The 12,900-nt window shown below is 36.5% G+C and overlaps 1 protein-coding gene across 4 annotated transcripts in view; it reads right to left on the reverse strand.

The window, feature by feature from the left end:
- Nucleotides 1-1,536: 1,536 nt before the first annotated feature.
- The window catches only part of LOC115716261 ((S)-coclaurine N-methyltransferase), a 36,988-nt gene continuing 25,624 nt past the window's right edge, over nt 1,537-12,900 (reverse strand). For 3 of the 4 annotated variants that reach the window (XM_061115331.1, XM_030645019.2, XM_061115330.1), the window contains one exon: nt 1,537-1,888. In XM_061115331.1, coding sequence (XP_060971314.1) covers nt 1,696-1,888 — 193 coding nt within the window. In that variant the 3' untranslated portion in view covers nt 1,537-1,695. Of the gene's footprint in view, nt 1,889-11,999; nt 12,067-12,900 lie in introns of those variants that run through there. The other variant, XM_061115333.1, reaches the window with a different exon arrangement.

Genomic DNA, 12,900 nt, shown 5'->3' on the forward strand with positions numbered 1-12,900 from the left:
ACAACCTTCTTCTCTTTATTGCAGTTTGCAACCGTGTGTCCTAAATTAGCACAAGCTGAACACTTCGAAGGGAGCCATTCATATTCAATTGTTTGTTCCACCAGCTGTTTCTTTTCATTGATGAAAGAAATAGATTTGGGAGGAGCATCCAAAATCTCAATTTCCACAAGGACTCGGGTAAATTTCACCATTGATCGCTCTTGAATCACCTTGTCAATCATGATAGGTTTGCCAATTGCGCTAACTAAAGCACTAAGATTATTCTTGCCCCAATATTGCAAAACCCAACCCATTTAACTGAATCCAAACCGGTACAGAATTAATCATTCTAACCGAGTCAAGATCAATTGTCAATGGCCTAAGAACAACTGGATTTTTATCAAAATGAATCACACCAACTTCCAGAATAAGATCTCGAGTTGCCTCATCTAAAACATTCACCAATGTGCAACCAGAGTGCATCCTAATTCTCAATTGTTGATTTAGCCAAAAAAAACAAAAAAAAAAAAAAACATCTTAATACTTAAATTCATTTCATATTGGTTCATGTTATTTTAATGAAGATCATTTTTAATTCTCAATTGTTAATGGGACAAATTATTATCTCAACTTTGGAATTCTTGTTGGTTTACACTAATCATTAAGTACCATCAAATTTATCATTTTAATAAATTTTGCTAACATTTTTTTCTCTTAAAACTTTATTACATAGTATTTTCATTTAAGTTTTATTCAAATTATTATTTCTCTAAGGATTTTTATATCAAACATATTTTCATCAAAATAATATTATTTATTATAATATTTAATAATTATAATAATTACTTACAAATATAAAGTGTGCCATACACGTAATTTTAACTTAATATATATAAATATATATAATTGTTTAGAGATTAATAAATATGAAATAAAAAAATAGAACTTTGATTCATTAGGAGATTGACAGGTACATTTTGAGAGATTGTTACCACATTTTGAGAAATTTATCATGTCTCAAAAAAAAATCTATTACCAATCAGCTTTAAAACATCTTTTACCTTAAAATATATACAAATAATTAATTAAAGGGGAATTACCCCATATAGAAAAGTATATGGGGTTTCTAAAGTGGTTGCAGCGCTAGTTGCAATAAGAGTTTCTATACGATTTTTTGTTGCGATTTAGGTTACAGCGCTAGTTGCAATAGGGATTCTATGTTGAATTCCGTAAAAATGCAAAAAAAAAAAAAAAACCTGCTTTAAAGTGTAAAAATGAAAAAAAAAAAACCTTAATTAAATATACATATATTTTTATTTTGAGATTTTTTTTCAGGGGCATCTGCCCCTCTCGCTTTATGTGGGTAAATTTACTAATATTCTTGATTAAATTTTTGACATCTTCAAATCAATTCATAGTTGATTTTGTCATATTTTAACAATTTTTAAATTAACTCTTAAATAATAATCAAGTTCAAATTATCTAGCAATCATACTCAAACATAAAATTGCAACCTTACACATCTTTACCATTTTGATAGGGTTGTTCAACTAACTATTTTTCAAAATAAAATAGTTTATATCATTAGTGAGAAGCATCAAATTTTTGACAAGATATTGAGTATGTCACGAAAATTATCTTCAACACTATTTATTTTCCAAACACCCATTTTATTTCTCATAGGGGGGGCTTTAGAAGTTGGATTGATTTTTTTTTTTACTTCTTTTTGAAGATGAAAAGAGCAACCATCCACTCTTCACCATTGTTATATCCAAATAGTTCAGCAATTGCAATGAAAAATGTTCTCCAATAAACAGTCCACTTAACAGCATTCTCCTTTCCATAAGTTGATTCCATTATTGGCTTTATCGACCTTACATTCTTATCCATTCTTTTTAGCCACTCTTCACTGCACTAAAATTTTTTGCGTGTTACTAGATACACAATGAGTATTTGCTATTATATTAATTATTAAATTAAAATATGTAGAAATAATATAAGATGTTCAACAGTAATGATGCCTAGTTGCCTTCAACATTTCTCATATAGTTAAGAAAAGAGAATGAAGATGAGCTTGTGTGTTAACTAACACAACTCTTGATATTCATTATATATAGACAGAAAAGTAAGATTACAATATAACTGAAAAATAGTTAGAGTAGCTGACACCAACTGTAAGTGTAACAAACTCACTACAGCTAAACCTAAAATAACTAACTCTAACTAACTATATTTCTCTTCACTATTCCCCCCCCCCCCCCTTAAGCTGTATTTGGAGTGTTCCAAATTCAGCTTGTTACATAAAAACTGAAACCTTGGAGAAGATAATGGCTTAGTAAATAGGTCTGCTGTTTGATCTTGAGTGGGGATGTAGCAAATTTCAAGCTTGTTCTCTACAACTTGCTTTCTGAGGTAGTGCACATTGAGCTCTATATGCTTTGTCCTTGTATGAAAAACTGGATTCAAGGCCAAGGCTTGAGCACTGTGATTGTCACACCATAATACTGGAGGTGTTTTGTGCAACTTGATGCCAAGTTCAGTGAGTAAAGAGTGCATCTAGACTAGTTCAGTAGCTGCTGAAGCAAGGGCTTGATACTCAAACTCTGTGTTGGATCGAGCCACTGCTTTTTGTTTCCTGGAACTCCAATTAATAAGATTACCCCCTAGAAAAATGTAGAATCCACTGGTAGATTTTCTATCATCCAAACTAGAGGCCCAATCAGCATCCGAATAGGCTTCAAGTGTAAATGGGTTTGAAATGAAGACCAATGTGAGGAGTGCCTTTGATGTATCTGAGAATTCTTTTGTAGGCATTCTAGTGATTAGTAGTTGGGGCTTTAAGGTATTGACTGAGCTTGTTAACTGAATAAGCAAGGTCTGGTATGGTTAGAGTCAAATACTGAAGAGCTCCTATGGTGCTTTTGTACAGTTCTGGTTTTTCAAATGGTGGACTGCCATTGAGAGCTAAATTGTTGACTAGAATCATGGGAGTAGAACACTCTTTTGCATCTTCAAATTGTGTTCTATCCAATAAGTCAGCAACATACATGGATTGTGTCAAATATAAACCAGAAGAATTTTCGTAAGCTTTAAATCCTAAAAAGTAACTTACTGATCCAAGGGATTTGAGAGCAAACTTGTTGTTTAGAGCTTCAATTAATCTTGATATGGCTGCTGTATCTCCACCTGTGATTAAGAGATCATCTAATTAATCTAGAACCAATAATAGACATCCTTGCTGATATTGAAAAAACAGAGAGGTATCGAAGATAGAAGCTTTGAAACCCCAACTAATAAGAGTGGTCTTGAGAGTATCAAACCAGGCCCAAGGAGCTTGTTTTAAACCATGGAGTGATTTATTTAATTTACACACATAATCTGGTTTTTTCAGGGTCTTCATAGCCTAGGGGTTGTTGAATAAACACTTCTTCTTGTAACTCACCATTTAGAAAAGTATTGTTGACATCAATTTGTTGGATATCTCAATCATAGGTGACTGCCAGAGTAAACACCAATCTGATTGTAGCAGCCTTTATGACAGGACTGAAAGTCGTGGTGAAATCCAAACCTTATGCTTGTTCAAAACCCCTCACTACTAACCTTTCTTTAAACTTGTCAAGTGATCCATCTTTATTGTACTTTGTCCTATACACCCATTTATTTGACAGTATGTTCATATCTAGTGTAGGAGGAACAAGTATCCATGCCTTTTTCCTCTTTAATGCAACATTTTTAGTGTCCATTACTTTCTTCCAATGAGGCAAACTCAAGGCCTGTTTTACTATTTTTGGTTCTTCATATAATTTCTGTTTAGAAGCTGCAACAAGATATACCTTAGATTTATAGACACCAGATTTAGATCTGGTTTGCATAGGGTGTCCCTGAGGCAAAAGGGGAGGAAGAACAGGTATGTGTACAGCAAGTAATATGGTTTCACTGGATGAAGAGGATGAATTGGAAGCTGAGTTATCAATGGGAGACTGAGAGAGATGATTTTCATCTGAAATGGGATCAATGTTGGAAAAAGAGGAGGAGATATGTGGAATATCTGGTGGAGAATATGCTATGCTATGGGATATGGAACCAAACTGAATATTTGGTATATCAATATAATCTAATATAGAGGGAATTACATATGCAGGAGCAAGGTTATTATTGTAAGAGGAAACAGTTGGCTTGGATGAGAATAAAGTGGAGTATGGAAATTCATGTTCATTGAAATTGACATTTCTAGCAATGTAAATTCTACCAGAGGAATGAAGACACCTATAGCCTTTGTGAAATGGACTATATCCAAGAAAAACACACTTAGATGTTTTAAACTGAAACTTGTGTTGATTGTAGGGCATGAGAAAAGGAAAACATGCATTTCCAAATGTTTTCAAAAAATTATATTCTGGTATGGAGTTATAGAGGCTCTCAAATGGTGATTTGTATGCATTGACTAAGGTGGGAAGTCTATTGATTAGATATACAGCAGAGACAAAGGAATCCCACCAAAAATTTAGTGGCATCTTAGCTTGAGCCAACATGGTTAACCCCATTTCAGTGACATGCCTATGTTTTCTTTCAACTCTTCCTTGTTGCTGGTGAGTATGTGGACAAGGGTGTCTAAAGAGAATGCCTAACTTTTGCAACATAGGTTCTAATTTTCTGTATTCTCCCCCAGTCTGTTTGCAGGCCCTAAATCTTGGTGTCAAATTGTTTTTCCACAAAGGTTTTATAGGTCAGAAATGTGGGAAAGGCTTCTATTTTGGTTTTCAGAGGATAGATCCAACTATATTTAGTAAAGGCATCTACAAACAATATATAATATCGATATCCTTCAAGTGTAGGATATGGAGAAGGACCCCAAAGGTCTGAATGTATAAGTTGGAATGGTTGAGTAGTTTCGAGAGATGAACTACTAAAATGCATAAGATGATTTTTACCATATTGACAAGCATCACAAAAGGATAAGGCAGATTGAGAAAACTTTTTATTCATTGTTTGTAAGACTTTTCCAAGAATTACAAAAGAGGGATGTCCTAATCGATTGTGCCGCATTACAACAATTCGATTGGATTCTTTATAGTTATTAATAGAAGAAGTACTGGGAGTACAAGTAGATTTATTACAGGGTTTAGTGGTACTAAAATTCACTAATGGTGTATGCAAAATATAAGTGACTAAAGCAGAGGCAACATGTTGATGATGCTGAGAAGATGGTAAAGAAAGCTGGTAGAGTCCTTGATTAAGGCTTCCCTCCAAAAGGACTTGCCTCGAAATCTTATCAATAACAAAGCAGACATTTGCATCAAACAAGATTACAACATTATTGTCAAGAATGAATTGAGATATACTGAGTAGATTTTTTTGAATTGTAGGAACATGCAACACTTTGGTCAAGAACAAAGGTGTTAACCCGAAATTCGGCTAGCACATCAGAGGAAAACACATGTCAAGCTGGGAAAGTATAAATCTAGACACATAATTATAATTACATTTGAAGAGGAATAACTCATTAAAAACATAATTGATAGAGTGTTTTATAACTCAGATGACTAAATAGTCTTCTGGGAGATAAAGATATACAAAGTGTCGCCTTGTGCATTAACGAGAAATCATGTAACTTCAGGTGTACAAGACGAGGCACTAACCTTGTTATGTGGAGAGGATATAATAACCGTGAAAACACTTAGCGTATAATTTACAGTATACAAGCTACGTATGACAGAGGGGTGAACCAAAGCAACTGACAGCGAGGTGGCCACCTCGCCATAGGAAGACATGCTCATGTTAAAGATCACCTCGTCACTAAAAGCTGCAATTGTCAGATAAGGTATTAAGTTTCCATAGTAAAAGCGAAGAGATTTGCATTATCAACCTTGGAAAGAAGTATGACAAGCTCCAGCTCGCTATTTGCTCTATTCCCAGCGAGACCTTCCAAAACGATACGGTTTACAACGTATTTAATACACGTTTATTTTGACCCAGTAAAAGCAGGCTATTCACAGTTGTGTGATATTCAAATAATAACCGCATTTATTTAACGTGATATGTAATCAGACCCCATGATTTCAGGGGATAATCGTTGTAAAAATATCAGTCAACCCTGTAATTAATTGCCTACTATGTGACTATAAATAGAGGCAAGTTAGACTAAAAAAGAGGGGATGAAAAAATGATAAGAGAAAAAATCCCTGAAAAACCATCAGAAATCTAATAAGATTGACTCGTGGACTATGTAGAATTTTAACTGCAAAACCACGTAAAAAATCATGTGTGTTTATATTTTCCTTTTCTTTACCGTCTTTATTTTTTTGTGAATGTTTACCATTCAGACTCAGATTTTGATTAACGAAGATCTACGTTAACAGTTTGGTGCTTTCATTGAGAGATTTCGTGAAAAAGCTCAAACAAAATCCTCCTTACATAAAAAATAATATTCTTCTTATGGCTGACAATGAAGAAAATAATCCTTATGAAGGAGCCACTCATCGTCCTGGAAAAGAGCCAATGAGTCCCCAAGGATCATATGACCTATCATTTGAATAGGCCACAAGCTCTGGGAAAACCCAGGATTTGGGAAGCAGACTTGAAGGGCCTAAGATAAGCAACTGTCCTCTCTTCTTAATCTAGTTGACGAGGATGGCGCCTATGATCCAATAAGGTACATATCAATCTTTGAATTAGAAAATTGTCATCTCAGGCATCGATTGGAGGAAGCAAATTGGCGTAATGCTGAATTAGAACGTGAGGTAGCTACAACCAGGGCGGCATAGGGGTATAGCTCCCAAAATCAACCTGACCATGGAGAAAGAGAACCACGAGGCAAACCTCGTAACTCGCAAACCAGGGGGCAAGAGGCAACCCAAAAGTATCCCCAGAACGCTCAGGAGAGACAACCTGAGGAAGGTGGGGGATAACTTGAAGGTGAGATGCCATATGATCAACCAGGAACCAAGAAACCGGAAGTTCCCCACAGGAATAAGGGACATCTAGGGAACAGCCTGGGATGCCTGGGTCCTCATTCAGGGATTGCCAACCTTCTCTCCAAGCTCATAGGAAAGGAGCTTGCACAAATCCCAATAGGAGGAACGAGACGAACCAAACCTTAGGAAGAAGAGCAGGACGTGAAGAGGCGAGTGCTACCATGAGGCGCACGGTAACTCATATTCGATCAATGCAAGGAGAAGAGAATACTCGTCACAGCGATGATCAAAAAGGCAAAATACAGTCTATGAGTGGAGCAAGATCCGCCAGCCTTTATGGCCAATTGGACCTACGAGAACGCTTGAACCAGAAAAAACTTGATCTTCGTCAATAACTTGGTCCAAAGCAAAGGGATTCAATCCATTTGCGAATAGACGAGTTGGAGAATATGTTCAGGAGGCATCAAGTCGGGGAGCCGGGAAAACAATTGGGATGCGATTCTATTGAAGAATTCGAGTCGGAAGCTTCAGGGTCAAAGAGGAAAGATGACTCTAAGAGGTCGTCCAAAGATAAGAAATAGAAGAAACACGACAAATACGTACCCATTTATACTAACTAAACTGAGCTTAATGGAACTCAGGAACCGCGCATGAACAGGAGATCGTTTTTAGTGAACCGAAGCCTATGAAGCACGCGAGACGTAAAAGGGACCTAACTAAATGATGTGAATACCATGGAGGTATTGGGCATAATATAGAAGAATATCGTTAGTTGAAAGATGATATAGAAGGTCTCATAGCGTGAGGACACTGTTGGAATTTATTTTACCAGGATCTTAAATCTACTCACAAGTATGTTATTTAACATCCTAAATATGAACTTTCTAAAACGATAATAAACACATATAAAGTTAAGAAAACCTTACATTGGTTGCAGCGGAATAATATGTCTCCTTCCACTCAGATCTCTAACCCTTATATCCTTTCTGTTGCAGAGTATTATCAAGATCTGAGTCCGAATGTCCTTCTCTTGGATTTGGATCCTTCACGATCTTCCAAACTATGATAGAGGTACCACTTGCTGTGTGTGGGCACCACTCTTTTCACTAGGGTATCTCGAAATTGAAAGAGGAAGAGAAGAGATATAGGGTTCGGCTATAGAGAGAAAAGGGATGGCTCAAATTTCTGAAAAAGGCAGTTTTCTGAATAACTGAATAATTGCTTAACTGCTTAATATGGTGTGAGCCATCACTTTCTATTTATAGACAACTGCTAGGTTTAGGTTAGTAATTAATTAGCATTAAAATAATGAAAATAATAATTGGAAAATGCTTGCACAAGTGGCCGGCCTATGGTGTTAATGGGCCTCACTTGGATTTTGCAGTTTTCACAATTTTTTATTTCTATTTTCTCAAAAATGTCAATTTTCCAATTCTAACTATTTAAATGCCAAAACTAATTATTTAATAACGAAAATAGATTATTAAATAATATTGTCATTTAACATAGTTATTAATTAGACATATAAAGTCTCTTAATTAATAAATAAACCTAGAATCTCTTTTCTTTACAATTTCACCCCTACTTAGTGAAAATTCACAAATTATACATAGTGTAATTTTAGAATTATAATTGATTAATCATAAATCAATTATTAAGTCTTACAAGCAATATGGTCTCAACTAGAATGGGGACCATGGATCTATATTACTGAGCTTCCAATAAGCCGAACGGAATTTACGAAGTAAATTCCCTAACTTATTAATTCCTTGTTGAATCCACTCTTAGAACTTGGAATTGCACTCTCAGACTTATATAGAGCGTTCTATATGTTCCACGATATAGATACGCTATCTCATTTAACCATCGTTATAATCTTAATGTGATCAAAGATCCTCTATATAGATGATTTACATCAAGATAGGATAAATTTACCGTTTTTCACCCCTCAATGTATTTGGCCCCTTAAAACACTTAGCTACCTGTAAATGATGTTTTAGTGATCTAAGATATAGTCACTGAAACAAGAGCTCATCCATTTACTTCTATTTAGCTAAGCTCGAAGGGAATCATCACTTGACTTCTATACACCAGTAGAAGCTATAGATTCCATATTTATGTTTAGCGCTCCCACTCAGTTATACTATCATGTTCCCAAAATATACGTATCACCCTAACCCAAAAGTAGGCTTAACTAATAAATCAAAGAACATGAATAGTACTCCTGAGATTGAGCCTAAGCATATCTGGATTTAGATTCTTTTAATCTAAGATCAACTAGTGATATTGACTTGCAAAGATACAACGGTAAGTTTATAATATCTTGACCAAGTTCAATATCGGTCCAGTCCAATGTGTACTCCATACATTCGAAACTAGTATACTTTACCAATGTCCTGGAAAGAACATAACACTTACTCCAAGTGTAAGTATACTTTATCGCTGATTATGACATCAGTGTAAATCCAAAATACTGATGAAACAGGGACTTAGTCTTTTGAATCATATAATCACAATCACATTCCACTGTGTTGACAATACTGTAATTGTGAATAAATATATGTTCTGGACTTAACTGATTTTGTGCATATATTAAATATATATATATATTAAACCATAAACATGAAAAATACATGTTAACATAAATCATTTCAAATCTCTCAAATTGATAACTAATCAGATTGTAATGGGTTTTATTTAGGACACAAAACCCAACAGACACTTCTGGCAATATGTAAGGGGGCAGAAAAATGTCCAAGACCAGCCCAATCTACCCAGTAACCCAAGCGACCAGGGACCATAACCTTCCTTTGTAGGAGGAAAGAATACTTCGTTTATCTCTAGAGGAGAACATGTTGCAAGAAAAGTGGGACAAGGGGCATTAAGTCTGGTCAAGCAATTACGTAAAAGTATTGCAAAGTATTCAAATACCGGCTCGCAATGGCTGCCATATAGAGTTGCAACACAGAAAAGTCGGTCGTCAACCAGTGGCAGTTAGGACAAACGACTGAAACCAAGATCAATTCACCTGGAACCTGGGGAATGGCAAGGATTGATCCTGGATATCGAAATAATTGTGGGAATATGTTAGGGATTGACCTTGAGCATCAAAACCCATTTTATCAAAACCAGATGCTTCTGGAAGATTGATAAAATAAACAATTAAACTGGGAAAGTTCTTATGAGATTAAATCGATGGAAAATTAATGATTTTATACCGCATTGCTGAGGTAATATTTTGAACTTCAGTTGTGAATAAAGTAATCATCTCTTTCGACAAGTAATTATAAAACATGACCCCTTAAAATTACTTGAGGGGCATATATGTATGATTAACCGGAATTTATCTAGAAATACATGATATAATACAAACCCACCACTTTAAAAATAATTTTTTTTTTTGAATTTTATAAAGGTTTTTGACCAAACCTTTTTGGCAAAAAAGGGGTCAAACTGTTATAACTTCCTGACCAAACCTTTTTGACGAGAAAGGGGTCGAATCGTTATAACTTCCTGATCAAACCTTTCTGACGAGAAAGGGATCAAAAAACTGTAATTTTTGATTAAAAACCTATCTGACGGGAAAGGGAAATCAAAAGTTATAAATGAGATATAACTCATAACTCGCGTGAAGCTGAATACTAAAAGCTCGCAGTAAAGGAAAGTATTAAACGAGACATCAAGGTGTCTTGGGAAAAGTACTTAAACCTAACACATGGATAAAGAATTACTCTATCCGTGTAAGCAACTAAAATATATATACAAAGTTTCAAGGTCATTGAAAATATATTCAAGTATGCTTGAAACAGATCATAACTGACTAGTGCGAGGCAGAATCAATGACTGCTCGCGAATTGAGAACATGGTTGATGATGAACAGCTCGTGCGTAAAGTAGGCCATTAACTACTCAACGCAAAAGAGATATGCGAGCGATGGAAACCCCTAAAATAATTTGTGCATGATCAAAATATGATTGTTTAATTTGTGAATGAAACACAAGCATACGACTCCATATTGAAGTTCAAACATAAAAGTACGAGGCATCAAAAGATAAAATAAAAAGTAAAGTTTGCCATCCAACTTCGCAAATTTGTCTTTAAAATGGTACCGCAAGGGGCAAACCATTGTCTCGGTCCTAAGGCCATTACCTTACAAAAAAAAACGATGATGAAGAAAGAGATATATAAAAACCAAGCCTACATAGTAGGAGACTTGGATGTATCTTCTTCTACCATTGCTTCAGCCTCTTCCTCCTCCATCCCGACCTTCTCGCAATAAGCCAAAACTTCCTTCTCGTCTTCCTCCAAGAAGCTTGTGACCATGTTAGGATTTGCCATCAAGGCTCGATAAACGGTACGAAGGCCGACCTTGTTGCATCGCTTTACGGTTTCGACCTCTTTCCCTTCGAGTTCCACCTCATTCTCTTTAAGTTCGACCTCTTTCTCTGCGAGTGCCTTCTTAAGTTCGTTGCACTCGTCAATCTTGGTCTTTGTGGCCTTCTCGGCTTTTTCAAGACTTTTCTTCAACTTCTCAGCTTCCTGTTTGAGACGGATATTCTCCTGCTAAGTGTCGTTCCATTGGTGAGTCAAGACCTCGCGTTGAGCTAGAGATTTTTAGACCTCACCCTCTAGGTATTTGAGCCGCTCCAGGATTCATGATGGGAGGTAAAAGAAAGGAAAGAAGCCTGGAGAATTACGAGCAAATGAATATAAAAAACAGGGAAAGGAAAAATAATACAACAAACTTACCATGAGGGTATGGTGCAAGTTCCTCGAAAGCGTATCTTCTGGATTCCCGAGATTAATTAGATCCCATCATGGGGAAGGAGAGCCTTGAGTTGGCGCCAGCAGGTAGACCCAAACAACTAGGCAAATTCAGAACCAGCCTTCCCTGCTGTGGCCAACAAAGCTTCAATGGCCTAGCTCGAGGAGGCAGAGGCATGAGTTATTTCAGGAGGAGGTGCTTTGGTGTTGGGATCAACCGGAGGAGGAGCCCATTCATGGGTCTCGGATTCAGAGATCTCGAGGTTGATGGGCTTGGATACTATCTTCTTTTTGTAGGTAGTGGTTTTCTTTGGCCTTTTAGAAGGCACCACCTCGTCCTCTGCAGGGGCCCCTGAGTCAGCTACCCTTTTCTTCCCTTTCCGATCCATGAGATCCTCGAAACGCATGTCTGCAAGGCAAAAGGAATTGTTACAATTATTGAAAGGCAAATGAAAAGGAAAAGAGGAGTACGATTTTCCACCTAAGGAATTTACCAAAGCCACTAGAAGGCAAGCTATCACTAAAAGAAGGGGTAGAAGGACCGTAGTATCCACTAAAATCCATACAACCTGTAATCTTGAATATATCAAAGGGTTCGATTGGCTCTAAATCCCAGCTCACATCGATATGGCTTTCCCTATCTGTCATGGTACCATATAGCTCGGCTATACCATAATATGACTTGTTACAGTAATGTGGACGTGGAATCTAGGGTACCAGCTATCAAATCTATGAGCAATACAATCTATGAGAAGGGAATTCCAAATATAAAAATTAAGGCGGCTATCTTTGAAGGTAACTAATGTGTTACGATCAGCCCTAAGTATTGTGGGTGACCAACCACATTGATTATCTCGGGATGCTCCTTCACCGGCTTCCCAAGGGTATGTGTTTTGAGGGTATAGTGCTCAAGCCATGCGATCTCAGGCTTTATCCTCCTTCAGAACAGGAACCTGTTGCCAAGAAGAATACTTGGGAAATTTATAATTACAAGTGTAATCCTTGTCAATAAGAAGGCCCACGGATCTCAGATTGGCCTCGTTTAGAAGAAAGTCACACGACCTAAGGCCATGAGGAAGGGTCAGCAGGAGCTTGTACCGGTTGACCATCTCGGGAGTAGGGACGGATCTTTTTGAGAGGGCTATAAAAAATAAAAACCTTGGTCACAAAACATAGAATGGAAAGACATGGAACAATATAACCGAGCCTAAAGAAAACAATCACTTACGTATTTTTCGGAAGG

The sequence above is a fragment of the Cannabis sativa genome, chromosome 5, assembly GCF_029168945.1.
Source record: "Cannabis sativa cultivar Pink pepper isolate KNU-18-1 chromosome 5, ASM2916894v1, whole genome shotgun sequence".
Classification (NCBI taxonomy): Eukaryota; Viridiplantae; Streptophyta; class Magnoliopsida; order Rosales; family Cannabaceae; genus Cannabis; species Cannabis sativa.